Below are 15,846 nucleotides of genomic sequence, written 5' to 3' on the forward strand. Positions count from 1 at the left end.
AGTTCATTGTTTTTGTGGCCCCTTGAGAGATTCCCTTATTTCAGAACAAGTTATAATGTATCATTTTATGATCACTATTTTCTAGGTGTCCTTCTACTTGCACATCAGTTACTCTACCAGGTCTGTTGGTTAACCCCTTAAGGACTTAGCCCTTTTGCACCTTAAGGACTCGGCCGTTTTTTACAATTCTGACCACTGTAACTTTAAACATTAATAACTCTGGAATGCTTTTACTTATTCTGATTCCAAGAAATTTTTTTCGTGAAATATTCTACTTTAACATAGTGGTAACATTTTATGGTAACTTGCATCCTTTCTTGGTGAAAAATCCCAAAATTTGATGAAAAAAAATGAAAATTTAGCATTTTTCGAACTTTGAAGCTCTCTAAGGAAAATGGATATTCAAAATAATAATTTTTTTTGGTTCACATATACAATATGTCTACTTATGTTTGCATCATAAAATGTATGAGTTGTTACTTTTGGAAGACACCAGAGGGCTTCAAAGTTCAGCAGCAATTTTCAAATTTTTCACAACATTTTCAAACTCAAAATTTTTCAGGGACCAGTTCAGTTTGAAGTGGATTTGAAGGGTCTTCATATTAGAAATACCCCATAAATGACCCCATTATAAAAACTACACCCCCCAAAGTATTCAAAATGACATTCAGTCAGTGTTTTAACCCTTTAGGTGTTTCACAGGAATAGCAGCAAAGTGAAGGAGAAAATTCTAAATCTTCATTTTTTACACTAGACCGAATTCTTGTAGACCGAATTTTTGCAAGTGGTAAAAGGAGAATTTTTTTTACTTGTTTTTGTAGCCCAATTTCTCTCGAGTAAGCACATACCTCATATGTCTATGTTAAGTGTTCGGCGGGCGCAGTAGAGGGCTCAGAACGGAAGGAGCGACAAGGGGATTTTGGAGAGAACATTTTTCTGAAATGGTTTTTGGGGGGCATGTCACCTTTAGGAAGCCCCTACGGTGTCAAAACAGCAAAAAAAAAAAAAAAAAACCCCAAAAAAACCACATGGCATACCATTTTGGAAACTAGACCCCTCGAGGAATGTAACATGGGATAAAGTGAGCCATAATACCCCACAGGTGTTTCATGACTTTTGCAAATGTAAAAAAAAAAAAAATTTTGCTCTGGGGGCATGCCGCATTTAGGAAGCCCCTATGGTGCCAGGACAGCAAAAAAAAAAAAAACCCACATGACATACTACTTTGGAAACTAGACCCCTCGGGGAACGTAACAAGGGGTTAAGTGAACCTTTATACCCCACAGGTGTTTCACGACTTTTGCATATGTAAAAAAATTTTTTTTTACCTAAAATGCTTGTTTTCCCAAAAATTTAACATTTTTAAAAAGGGTAAAAGCAGAAAATACCCCCCAAAATTTGTAACACAATTTCTCCCGAGTACGGCGATACCCCATATGTGACCCTAAACTGTTGCCTTGAAATACGACAGGACTCCAAAGTGAGAGCGCCATGTGCATTTGAGGCCTAAATTAGGGACTTGCATAGGGGTGGACATAGGGGTATTCTACACCAGTGATTCCCAAACAGGGTGCCTCCAGCTGTTGTAAAACTCCCATAATGCCTGGACAGTCAGTGGCTGTCTGGTAATACTGGGAGTAGTTGTTTTGCAACAGCTGGAGGCTCTGTTTTGGAAACAGTTGCATACCAGACGTTTTTCTTTTTTATTGGGGAGGGGAGGGGGGCTGTGTAGGGGTATGTGTATATGTAGTGTTTTTTACTTTTTATTTTATTTTGTGTTAGTGTAGTGTTTTTAGGGTACAGTCGCACGGGCGGGGGTTCACAGTAGTTTCTCGCTGGCAGTTTGAGCTGCGGCAGAAAATTTGTCATGTCATTTTGACCGTAAATTGTATGGCGTGAAAACGAAACCTTCCAAAATTAGCAAAATTGCGGTTTTCTTTTTAATTTCCCCATACAAATAGTATTTTTTTGGTTGAGCCATACATTTTATGGTAAAGTGAGTGATGGCATTACAACGGACATCTGGTCGCACAAAAAAAAAGCCCTCATACTAGTCTGTGGATAAAAATATAAAAGAGGAAAAAACAAAAACGTATAAATAAAATTCTTAAGTCCTTAAGGCCCAAATGGGCTGAGTCCTTAAGGGGTTAAGTCTAGTAGGGCCCTGCACCATTTGGGACAGATAATTATTTTTAGCTATAGTCAGAAACCTGTTTCCTTTATGAGATTCACAGGTCTCAGTCTCCCAATTTATATCAGGATAGTTAAAGTCCCCCATTATTATCATATCATTCTGATTTGCTGCCTTGTTTATTTGCCTCAGTAATTGATCTTCTGGCTCTTCCATTATGTTTGGGGGCTTATAACAAACCCCTATCAGAATTTTTTTAAATTTTTATCTCCATATATTTCTAACCATAATGACTCCACTTTATCGTTTCCCTCCCCTATATCCTCCCGCAGTGCGGCCTTCAGACTAGGCTTCACATATAGACAAACTCCTCCCCCTTTCTGTTTTTTCCGATCCTTCCTGAATAGACTATAACCCTATATGTTGACCGCCCAGTCACAGGTATCATCCAACCAAGTCTCTGCTATACCCACTATGTCATAATTTTCCTCAGACATCAACCACTCCAGTTTCTCTGTTTTATTGGACACCTGATATGAGATTAAAAAACATACTTATTGAAACAATGATTTTAAAAGACATATATTTTGCAATTGGAGAAGTGCTGCAATGGTCAGCCAGTGCAAAAACAATGGGGCTTTTCAATGTGGTTTGCTATATCATAGTAAGGCTGGGTTCACATCACGTTTTTGCCATACTGTTTTCAATCAGTTTTTCTAAAGAAAACCGTATGGCAAAAAAACGGATGGAACAGTATGGAAAAAAGTAAACCATATGCGTTTTTAAACAGAATACTGTTTTTAAAAGTGCATACAGTTCCATCAGTTTTTATAGAAAAAAAAACCTATACATTTTAGAAAATGTTGTATATTTTTAATGGGAGGGGTCTTAGGTGGGGACTTTAGGATGCAAATGCGCATGTGCAAAGAAAAAACCTCTACGTTTTTCCCGTGTGGAACCGTATACATGTGAGCGGTGCGACGGGGCCGGGGGGGGACGGGGATGCGGGCTGCGCGGCGGGGAGCGGGATGTGCGGCCATCACGGTGTGCCTCCAGTTGTTTCCCCACTACAAATCCCAGCATGCCCTGACAGCCAGTAGATGTCAGGGCATGCTGGGAATTGTAGTGGTGAAACAGCTGGAGGCACCCTGTTAGGAGAACTAAGGGCGGAAGTTGGCCCCCAGCAGGCATCAGTGACGTGGTGCCTGCTAGGGAAGTCTGCCTGGTAGTGAGCACACTACCAGGCAAACTAAATGCCATTTTTAAAATAGTAAAAAAAAAAATAAAAAAAATAAAGGCAGGGAGTGTGTTAGGGATAGAAGGGCAATAGGCAGGGACAGAAAAAAAAATTATGGTGGGAGCTACCCTTTAACTTTCTGGCACCAGTTGATAAAAAAAAAAAAAAGAATTTATTCCTCTGGAGTACCCCATAAAGGCATAAAGGCTAAAATTGACTGTGTCCTTCAGGGGTTAAGGAAATACTGTGTATTTGGATCATCCTTGAGTATATATAAAAAACAAAAAATAAAAAATAAACTGTAAAATGGTATACTTTGACAATACACTTGACCAACAAACAAGTGTCAACCAAATGTGGCCCAAACGAGCCAGGCAATCACAGCACGAGTTTGGAAGCATTCCGGCCACATGCGGTGGACAGATTGTGTGTTTCACCCTTACATAGCACAGTAAGCAGCCTATTCAGCCAATATTCACCCCATGTGAAAGGGCCTTTACAATGAATCTTATGTGTCCAACAACTGGGCTTCTGACTGGATGAGAAAATGAGTGCAAGGTCTTTCTCATGTTAATCAGTTACTGAGACAAAAGGCTAGTATGGTGGAAAGAGCCGACGGGTTATTCTTAGGATCACTGCAGGTCTCATTGGATGGTGACCTATGAATCCATGATCTTCAAACCCTCTTATCCATAGGTAAACAATGAATATGGTTAGAAACCTGCCTTAATCCCTAAAACAGCATCTCTAAAACTTGTGCAAAATTAAACCACTTTCTATGATTTTTGGGGGGCCTTTGTCTTATAGGAATACTGTCATGACAAGCCTGGGGTGGTTTGTCAGGATATATTTCCCCTGGCATAGGTCCAAAGTACATTTCATCCATTGTTCATTTGTGGCAATAAACCTGCACATCGATCATTCTGTTATGCCCATCTGCATGAAGGGTTTAAGTATGTTAACTAGATGTTACAAAAATGTACCTGGAGAGGTTTTGTGAATGGCTGCAGCAAAGATCTGCGCCAACTTCCTTGGGTTGACATGAAGCAGTGGGGACTGGGCATTGTCAGAATGGCAGCAAGGGATTGGGACAGGTAGGCACAGACCTATTTTGTTAACCTATAATACTTTTAAACATAAAAATGGTCTACTGAAAGGCCTATGAGCAAAATTACTGGTTTACTGACATGTAGAAAAAGGGTTCTTTAGCATTTGCACTGGGTTATGTTATGGAGCAATTGGCATCAGCCTCCCATAGGGGTTTTGCCTTCCTCCGGATCAACACAGTAGGGTTTTAGGTTGAAGTGAATGGACTCGTTTTTTTTTCAACCTTACAAACTATAATACAGTACTGTGTCACAGCTGCTACAGAACATCATAACACAAACCTTAGAGGAAGTTGACCTTTATGAAAAGAATGAGGACATTCCTTATCTATCACTGGATAGTGCCATCATAATATTCAAACAAAAAGTGGTTCTGCAGAGGCTGAAGGAGCATGCGCTAAAGAAATAACCCCCTCTACCATAAGTTTAAAGGATTACTCTGGCCATAAAACATCTTATCCCTATGCAAAGGATAGGGGGATAAGATGTCTGATCGCGGGGGTCCTGCCGCTGGGGACTCCCGCAATCTCTCATACAGCACCCACCTGAAAGAGCTGCACACCAGCGCTGGAGGCTTTCAGTCTGAAGCCTCACGACTACTCCTTTGGATAGGGGATGAGATGTCTTCGGGTCGGAGTACTCATTTACGGGGTTGTCGCAAGGCGAAAAGTTCTCTCATGTTACCCCCAACAATCCCTAAAACAGAGGTCCCTTGTTCCCTTAGTGAATGTAGCAGGAGCACATATGTACGGTCACCACTCCATTCACTGGCTCCTTGTTACCTTAGTGAATGTAGCAGGAGCACATATGTACGGTCACCACTCCATTCACTGGATCCTTGTTACCTTAGTGAATGTAGCAGGAGCACATATGTACGGTCACCACTCCATTCACTGGATCCTTGTTCCCTTAGTGAATGTAGCAGGAGCACATATGTACGGTCACCACTCCATTCACTGGATCCTTGTTCCCTTAGTGAATGTAGCAGGAGCACATATGTACGGTCACCACTCCATTCACTGGATCCTTGTTACCTTAGTGACTGTAGCAGGAGCACATATGTACGGTCGCCACTTCATTCACTGGTTCCTTGTTACCTTAGTGACTGTAGCCGGAGCACATATGTACGGTCACCACTCCATTCACTGGATCCTTGTTACCTTAGTGACTGTAGCAGGAGCACATATGTACGGTCACCACTCCATTCACTGGATCCTTGTTACCTTAGTGACTGTAGCAGGAGCACATATGTACAATCACCACTCCATTCACTGGATCCTTGTTACCTTAGTGAATGTAGCAGGAGCACATATGTACGGTCACCACTCCATTCACTGGATCCTTGTTACCTTAGTGAATGTAGCAGGAGCACATATATACGGTCACCACTCCATTCACTGGATCCTTGTTACCTTAGTGAATGTAGCAGGAGCACATATATACGGTCACCACTCCATTCACTGGATCCTTGTTACCTTAGTGAATGTAGCAGGAGCACATATGTACGGTCACCACTCCATTCACTGGATCCTTGTTACCTTAGTGAATGTAGCAGGAGCACATATATACGGTCACCACTCCATTCACTGGATCCTTGTTACCTTAGTGAATGTAGCAGGAGCACATATATACGGTCACCACTCCATTCACTGGATCCTTGTTACCTTAGTGAATGTAGCAGGAGCACATATGTACAATCACCACTCCATTCACTGGATCCTTGTTACCTTAGTGAATGTAGCAGGAGCACATATGTACGGCCACTACTCCATTCACTGGATCCTTGTTACCTTAGTGAATGTAGCAGGAGCACATATGTACGGTCACCACTCCATTCACTGGATCCTTGTTACCTTAGTGACTGTAGCCGGAGCACATATGTACGGTCACCACTCCATTCACTGGATCCTTGTTACCTTAGTGAATGTAGCAGGAGCACATATATACGGTCACCACTCCATTCACTGGATCCTTGTTACCTTAGTGACTGTAGCAGGAGCACATATATACAGTCACCACTCCATTCACTGGATCCTTGTTACCTTAGTGAATGTAGCAGGAGCACATATGTACGGTCACCACTCCATTCATTGGATCCTTGTTACCTTAGTGAATGTAGCAGGAGCACATATGTACGGTCACCACTCCATTCACTGGATCCTTGTTACCTTAGTGAATGTAGCAGGAGCACATATGTACGGCCACTACTCCATTCACTGGATCCTTGTTACCTTAGTGAATGTAGCAGGAGCACATATGTACGGTCACCACTCCATTCACTGGATCCTTGTTACCTTAGTGACTGTAGCCGGAGCACATATGTACGGTCACCACTCCATTCACTGGATCCTTGTTACCTTAGTGACTGTAGCAGGAGCACATATATACGGTCACCACTCCATTCACTGGATCCTTGTTACCTTAGTGAATGTAGCAGGAGCACATATGTACGGTCACCACTCCATTCACTGGATCCTTGTTACCTTAGTGAATGTAGCAGGAGCACATATATACGGTCACCACTCCATTCACTGGATCCTTGTTACCTTAGTGAATGTAGCAGGAGCACATATGTACGGTCACCACTCCATTCACTGGATCCTTGTTACCTTAGTGAATGTAGCAGGAGCACATATATACGGTCACCACTCCATTCACTGGATCCTTGTTACCTTAGTGAATGTAGCAGGAGCACATATATACGGTCACCACTCCATTCACTGGATCCTTGTTACCTTAGTGAATGTAGCAGGAGCACATATGTACAATCACCACTCCATTCACTGGATCCTTGTTACCTTAGTGAATGTAGCAGGAGCACATATGTACGGCCACTACTCCATTCACTGGATCCTTGTTACCTTAGTGAATGTAGCAGGAGCACATATGTACGGTCACCACTCCATTCACTGGATCCTTGTTACCTTAGTGACTGTAGCCGGAGCACATATGTACGGTCACCACTCCATTCACTGGATCCTTGTTACCTTAGTGACTGTAGCAGGAGCACATATATACGGTCACCACTCCATTCACTGGATCCTTGTTACCTTAGTGAATGTAGCAGGAGCACATATGTACGGTCACCACTCCATTCACTGGATCCTTGTTACCTTAGTGAATGTAGCAGGAGCACATATATACGGTCACCACTCCATTCACTGGATCCTTGTTACCTTAGTGAATGTAGCAGGAGCACATATGTACGGTCACCACTCCATTCACTGGATCCTTGTTACCTTAGTGAATGTAGCAGGAGCACATATATACGGTCACCACTCCATTCATTGGATCCTTGTTACCTTAGTGAATGTAGCAGGAGCACATATGTACAGTCACCACTCTATTCACTGGATCCTTGTTACCTTAGTGACTGTAGCAGGAGCACATATGTACGGTCACCACTCCATTCACTGGATCCTTGTTACCTTAGTGAATGTAGCAGGAGCACATATGTACGGCCACTACTCCATTCACTGGATCCTTGTTACCTTAGTGAATGTAGCAGGAGCACATATGTACGGTCACCACTCCATTCACTGGATCCTTGTTACCTTAGTGACTGTAGCCGGAGCACATATGTACGGTCACCACTCCATTCACTGGATCCTTGTTACCTTAGTGACTGTAGCAGGAGCACATATATACGGTCACCACTCCATTCACTGGATCCTTGTTACCTTAGTGAATGTAGCAGGAGCACATATGTACGGTCACCACTCCATTCACTGGATCCTTGTTACCTTAGTGAATGTAGCAGGAGCACATATATACGGTCACCACTCCATTCACTGGATCCTTGTTACCTTAGTGAATGTAGCAGGAGCACATATGTACGGTCACCACTCCATTCACTGGATCCTTGTTACCTTAGTGAATGTAGCAGGAGCACATATATACAGTCACCACTCCATTCACTGGATCCTTGTTCCCTTAGTGAATGTAGCAGGAGCACATATGTACGGCCACCACTCCATTCACTGGCTCCTTGTTACCTTAGTGACTGTAGCAGGAGCACATATGTACGGTCACCACTCCATTCACTGGATCCTTGTTACCTTAGTGAATGTAGCAGGAGCACATATGTACGGTCACCACTCCATTCACTGGATCCTTCTTACCTTAGTGAATGTAGCAGGAGCACACCTTTATGGCCACCACTCCAGCGCTGTACATAGCAGAACGCTAGTCCTATAGACAATGACAAATATGGCTCATGTTCACTTAAAGGGTCCTCAGAGGGGATGGCACCTGCCAGATTCTTATTACTTATGCTGTGGATGGATGTGTAACCTGGGCACAACCAGTTACATAGTAACATCTATTATTCTTATAACATACAATGAAGGGGACATGATCCCATATGTTATTCTGAACTGCCTTCCTGGAGAGTTTGGGGCTACTGTGACTTGTGGTGCCCCGGCCCATTTCATGCTCTACAACTACCAGACTGAAGGGACTTAGCAGCATGGACAGCCCGCCCAGTGTCCCCAAAACCAGACTCCTCTCCCTTGGTGACATCCGCTGCAGCCATTAATACAGGGGGACACCATATGGCAGGAATGACTGCATGGCACGAGACCCTTGACACGCTAGGACCACCTCACCCCACCTGCCATATGGAAAGTGATAATAGCCCGGGCACCTCATACTGGCCGCGCATGACAGCACTGTCGTATTTACGTCACCACAGACACGGCTTTAATTAGTGGAGGACTTACCTATCGCCGGTATATAGCATCTCTCTCTAACCGAGAGGGACAGCACAGAAACCAGGAAGACAGACAGCCGGACCCGGAAGTGACGTAGGCAGGTCTAACCACGTGATGTGCAGTCAAAATGGGCGGCCATATTGAAGGAGACCGGTGTGTATGTTGCTATGACAACTCCTGCACCTTCTGGAATTTGTGGGTCTCAGCAGGAGCGTGAGGCCCCTTCATTGAGATTTTCAGCCACCCATACACATTGCTTTATGGCTTCGTGCGTTTTTTATTTTCACAAGCACCGTCGTGCGACCAGCAATCGTTGTTGGTTGTCCTTTCTCACATACGGTAGCACAGGCTACTCTACACTGTGATACGCGCGCAGCCTCTTGGCGCGCATGCGTGTTGGCTGTCGGCGCGCTGTTTGACATGAGCGGCTCGGGGCTGGCGGTGCTGCACGCTGTGTACTGGAGGGTGCTCAGCATCTCCGACTATGTCCGTATCCTGCACACGGGCGGCGGCCACCGGGCTCCTCTGCTGCAGGAGGGGGACACCGATAGATACAAGGCCTTTCTATCCGAGCTGCTGGTCTGTATCCCGCACGGGGCCAAGAAGCTCTGCTCCCCCATCTCCTTCCTGCAGGTAAGACCTGAGCTCATAGGATACAGAGCGACCTCCTCCATGTGTGCTGAGAACAACACAGTACTTCAGAGAACCCTTAGGGGTTAATAAATCCTTCCCCTGTCACGTGTTATAAGAGAGAAATTGTAACTTTTATTGAAAACCAAATGAGAAAGAAATAGGGATTTAACCCTTTGGGGACGGAGGGGTTTTCCATATTTGCACTTGAGTTTTTTCCTTCTTACCTTTTAAAAATCACAGAAACAAAAGTCCTTTTGGCATTGCCACAGGAATCAATATGGATCTTGTGCACTTCCACACGGCTACTCATGGACTCCCACTTGCTCCTGGTGCTCTTCCAAACAACAAGAGATCCATAGAATGAAGAAGATACGGAGGCACTTCAGGTAAGTTGCGGGTGTTTTAATGTGAATAGGTCATACAGCATTGCTCAGTCCCTGAGCATTGCTGTGTGACCTATTCACATTAAAGCACCCGCAACTTACTGTATTTTTCACCGTATAGGACGCACCGGCAGATAAGACGCACCCAATTTTAAAGGTGCAAAATCTAGAAAAAAAAAGATTCTGAACCCAACAGTGATCTTTGACCTGTGGACTGCCAGATGTTGCAAATCTACAACTCCTAGCATGCCCGGACTCCGGGCATGCTGGGAGTTGTAGGTTTGCAACATCTGGAGGTCTGCAGGTTGAAGACCATTGGTATAGGAGGTAATACTCACGTGTCCCCGCCGCTCCGGACCCGTCACCGCTGCCCTGGATGTCGCTCAATCGCTGTCGCCGCGTCCCCGACGCTCCGGACATTTTCTTCCTCAGGTTCCACGCTCTCCGTCGCCGCCATCACGTCGCTACACACGCCGCTCCTATTGGACGTCGGAAGGGTGTGCGCGACGACGTTATGACGTCGAAGGAGAACGTCGGCCATGCAGGGGATCCCGGTACGGAGCAGACACCGAGGAGGCAGGTAAGGTCCCTCCCAGTGTCCTGTAAGCTGTTTGGGACGCCACGATTTCACCGTGGCAGTCCCGAACAGCCCGAATTAGCCGGGTTAGTGTCACTTTCCCTTCAGACGCGGCGGTCAGCTTTGATCGCGGCGTGTGAAGGGTTAATACAGGGCATCACCTTGATCGGTGAAGTCCTGTATTAGCCGCGGGTCTCGGCCGTTGATGGCCGCAGGGACCGCTGTGATAGGTGTGTGTATTCGCCATATAAGACGCACCAACTTTTTCCCCCCAGTTTTGGGGAAGAAAAAGTGCGTCTTATACGGCGAAAAATACGGTACCTGAAGTGCCTCCGTTTCTGCCTCCATCTTCTTTATTCTTTAAATTTTGCACCTAAAAATCCATATGATGGCTTATTTTTTGCGCCACCAGTTCTACTTTGTAATGACATCAGTAGTTTTACCAAAAAATCTACAGCGAAACCAAGGTAGAATATCATTGTGCGACAAAATTGAAGAAAAAAACACCATTTTCAGTTTAGGGGTCTTAAGTTTCTACGCAGTACATTTTTCTGTAAAGATTACACCTCTTCAAGGGCGGACTGACACCACTCAGGGCCCCTGGATCAAATAAAGCAAGGGCTCCCAGTGAGACTCCACCCCTAGCCCCTCCTCTGCCCCGCCCCTATTCCTGCCCAGTATGTATATGAATATTTGCCATAGAAAGGAATAGTGGGTGTAGTGCGCTTGAGGCTATGATGTACTTTGAGGGATGGCAGCTCAAATGGGCACTGTCAGATACAAAAACTTTTGATATGTCGTAAAGCATGCAAAACCAATAGGTTTTGCAATTGCTTTCATTAGAAAATTTTCAGTATTTCATACTGAAAAAGACGGTCAAACTGCCCCCCCCCCCCCTGCCTGCTTGGACACATACTAGTCCTGCTGTGTCCATGCGTCATCACCTATGTCATGGACACACGTCCTTGATTGACAGCTGTGAGCGCAGGGCTCACACCTGGAGGAAAAATCAGCTTGTGTCCCGCTACTGTCGGTGAGGACAAGCTGGGAGTTGTAGTTTTGCTGATGCTAGGGAAGATGTGAGCAGACAGCATACTTAGGAAGGGGCGGAGACCTGCACAATGAGGCCACACCCCCTCCCTTTGAGAGGAATTCAGACTAGTGAGCTAAATTAAAGGTGTAATAAAAAAATCAATAAAGGAGCTAGACACATACATTTTATGTACATGGTCAGGATTAGGTACTGAGTGATATATTTAAAAAAAAAAAATTTGTTGGATCTGATGGGTACGCTTTAAAAACACTGAGCTTTCCTCCTCCTTTTTATGCCAACTTGGGATCTCTGTCTGTGATACCCAGTTCAACTTAAAGGGGTACTCCGGTGGAAAACTTTTTTTTTTTTTTTAAATCAACTAGTGCCAGAAAGTTAAAAAAGTAAAATAAGTAAATTACTTCTATTAAAAATTCTTTATCCGTCCAGTACTTATTAGTGGCTGTGTACTACAGAAGAAATTATTTTCCATTTGAATTTCTTTTCTGTCACGACCACAGTGCTCTCTGCTGACTCTTCTGTCCATTTTATGAAATGTTCAAAGCAGCATATGTTTGCTGGAAATTTCTCCTGCTCTGGACAGTTCCTAAAATGGACAGATGTGTCATCACAGAGCACTGTGGTCGTGACAGAAAAGAAATCCAAAAAGAAAAGAATTTCCTCTGTAGTATACAGCCGCTAATAAGTACTGGAAGGATTAAAATTTGTTAAAAGAAGTAATTTAGAAATCTGTTTTTATTTTCTGGCATCAATTGATTAAAAAAAAAAAGTTTTCCACCTGAGTACCTGCCTTTCACCGCTCACTACATGATGACACAGTCAGATATGTCACGCATATCTCTGACTGTGCCATCATATAGTGAGCGGTGAAAGCCCGGTAGAAAATAGCAACTAGTCCATTCATAAGCCACACACTACCTTTTTTGCCCCCTGCATGGGTGAGGCTGAGGCCTCTTAGATTAATTACAGACATAGCACAGCAGCACAGAGTATTTCTGGAGGGAACTGTAGTGATGCAGACTGTCTGCCTCACTATAGTTCCTGCCAGAAATACACTGTGCTGCTGGGAAGCCCACTCCATTTTCAACCTGCCTTTCACTGCCCCCTACATGATGGCACAGTCAGAGATATGTTATATTTCACATATAACATCTCACACTGTGCCATCATGTAGGGAGCGGTGAAAGGCAGGTGGAAGATACATACAACTAACTATACAGTCCATAAGCCACCCACCTGGCCAGGCTGGCCTGTTTTTTTTGCGGTCCAGGCAGATGTCCACTGGGAAAGCTTTATTCGGCGGGGCTCTGTGCACGGAGGACAGGCGGGGCTCTGTGCACGGAGGACAGGCGGGGCTCTGTGCACGGAGGACAGGCGGGGCTCTGTGCACGGAGGACACTGCCGCTACAGTGGCTGTCTGGTAACTGCTCTGGGCGTGGCACCTATATCGTAGCCGCACAGACCTAGGCCCTGCTGGGCCGGCTATTAAGAAATTTTCTTTTAGATTTTATGACAGCAGGCGGAGGAGGCCCTTTTTCTGGCCGGCCTTCGGACAACGATCGAATGGACCGGCCGGTCAGTCCGCCCCTGCTTCTCTTTATTCTGTAGGTCCATACGATTAAAATGATACCCTACTTATATAGGTTTGATTTTGTTTACTTCTGGAAAAAATCATAACTGCATGCAGGAAAATGTATACATTTAAAATTGTCATCTTCCCTATAACTTTTTTATTTTTCCTCTGGGCAGTATGAGGGCTAATTGTTTTGCATGGTGATTGCTCCGTGATCTGAAGTTTTTAGTGGTACCATTTTTGTATTGATCGGACTTCTTGATCGCTTTTTATTCATTTTTTTCATGATATTAAAAGTAACCAAAAATACACTATTTTGGGCTTTGGAATTTTTTTTGACCGTGCGGTTTAATTAACAATACCGTATATACTCGAGTATAAGCCGAGTTTTTCAGCACGATTTTTCGTGCTGAAAACACCCCCCTCGGCTTATACTCGAGTGAACTCCCCCCACCCGCAGTGGTCTTCAACCTGCGGACTTCCAGAGGTTTCAAAACTACAACTCCCAGCAAGCCAGGGCAGCCATCGGCTGTCCGGGCTTGCTGGGAGTTGTAGTTTTGAAACCTCCGGAGGTCCGCAGGTTGAAGACCACTGCGGCCTTCAACATCATCCAGCCCCCTCTCACCCCCTTTAGTTCTGAGTACTCACCTCCGCTCGGCGCTGGTCCGGTCCTGCAGGGCTGTCCGGTAAGGAGGTGGTCCGGTGAGGAGGTGGTCCGGGCTGCTATCTTCACCGGGGAGGCCTCTTCTAAGCGCTTCGGGCCCGGCCTCAGAATAGTCACGTTGCCTTGACAACGACGCAGATGCGTCGTTGTCAAGGCAACGGCTCTATTCCGGGCCGGAAGCGCGGAGAAGAGGCGCCCCCGGTGAAGATAGCAGCCCGGACCACCTCCTCACCGGACCACCTCCTTACCGGACAGCCCTGCAGGACCGGACCAGCGCCGAGCGGAGGTGAGTACTCAGAACTAAAGGGGGTGAGAGGGGGCTGGATGATGTTGAAGGCCGCAGTGGTCTTCAACCTGCGGACCTCCGGAGGTTTCAAAACTACAACTCCCAGCAAGCCCGGACAGCCGATGGCTGCCCGGGCTTGCTGGGAGTTGTAGTTTTGAAACCTCTGGAGGTCCGCATGTTGAAGGCCGCAGTGGTCTTCAACCTGCGGACCTCCGGAGGTTTCAAAACTACAACTCCCAGCAAGCCCGGACAGCCGATGGCTGCCCGGGCTTGCTGGGAGTTGTAGTTTTGAAACCTCTGGAGGTCCGCATGTTGAAGGCCGCAGTGGTCTTCAACCTGCGGACCTCCGGAGGTTTCAAAACTACAACTCCCAGCAAGCCCGGACAGCCGATGGCTGCCCGGGCTTGCTGGGAGTTGTAGTTTTGAAACCTCTGGAGGTCCGCAGGTTGAAGACCACTGAGGGCGAATGATGAGAAGAGGATGATGAAGGGGGGGGGGGGGTGTGGGGATGATGAAGGGGGGTGGGGATGATGAAGGGGGGGGGGTGTGGGATGATTACAAGGGGATGATGAAGGGGGGATGTGTGGGATAAGGGGATGTGTGGGATGATGACAAGGGGATGATGAAGGGGGGGATGTGTGGGATGATGACAAGGGGATGATGAAGGGGGGATGTGTGGGATAAGGGGATGTGTGGGATGATGACAAGGGGATGATGAAGGGGGGATGTGTGGGATAAGGGGATGTGTGGGATGATGACAAGGGGATGATGAAGGGGGGATGTGTGGGATGATGACAAGGGGATGATGAAGGGGGGATGTGTGGGATGATAAGGGGATGTGTGGGATGATGACAAGGGGATGATGAAGGGGGGATGTGTGGGATGATAAGGGGATGTGTGGGATGATGACAAGGGGATGATGAAGGGGGGGATGTGTGGGATGATGACAAGGGGATGATGAGGATGTTAATGACGGGTCTGGATGATGACAGGGGGGGATGAGGTATTTCCCACCCTAGGCTTATACTCGAGTCAATAACTTTTCCTGGGATTTTGGGTTGAAATTAGGGGTCTCGGCTTATACTCGGGTCGGCTTATACTCGAGTATATACGGTATATTTTTATAATTCGGACATTTCCCACGTGGCGATACCACATATGTTTATTTTTATTTACACTTTTTTTTTTTTTTTTTTTTTTAATGGGAAAAGGAGGGTGATTCAAACGTTTATCAGGGAAGGGGGTTAAATGATCTTTTTTGCAATGCTATAGCCCCATAGGGGGCAATAACACTGCACACTCTGATCTTTTACATTGATCTTTGTTGTCCCATAGGATAACATAGATCAATGATTCTGCCGCTTGACTGCTCATGCCTGGATCTCGGGCACTGAGCAGTCATTCGGCGATCGGACACCAGGAGGCAAGGTAGGAGACCCTCCTCGTGTCCTACAGCTGTTTGGGCTGCCGCGATTTTGCAGCGGTGATCTCAA

General features: G+C 45.7%; 2 protein-coding genes across 3 annotated transcripts in view; one reads left to right on the plus strand and one right to left on the minus strand.

Annotated features, from left to right (window-relative positions):
• CLPTM1L (CLPTM1 like) overlaps window positions 1–9,331 on the minus strand; it is a 90,634-nt gene extending 81,303 nt beyond the window's left edge. Inside the window, exon 1 of the mRNA XM_056520290.1 lies at window positions 9,196–9,331. The gene's annotated coding sequence lies outside the window, so the exon portion shown is untranslated. The remainder of the gene's footprint in view (window positions 1–9,195) is intronic.
• A 275-nt stretch (window positions 9,332–9,606) lies between these two features.
• Window positions 9,607–15,846, plus strand: part of TERT (telomerase reverse transcriptase) — a 146,289-nt gene continuing 140,049 nt past the window's right edge. For both annotated transcript variants that reach the window (XM_056520288.1, XM_056520289.1), the window contains exon 1: window positions 9,607–9,819. In XM_056520288.1, coding sequence (XP_056376263.1) covers window positions 9,607–9,819 — 213 coding nt within the window. The remainder of the gene's footprint in view (window positions 9,820–15,846) is intronic.

This window comes from Hyla sarda, chromosome 5 (assembly GCF_029499605.1).
Source record: "Hyla sarda isolate aHylSar1 chromosome 5, aHylSar1.hap1, whole genome shotgun sequence".
Taxonomy (NCBI): domain Eukaryota; kingdom Metazoa; phylum Chordata; class Amphibia; order Anura; family Hylidae; genus Hyla; species Hyla sarda.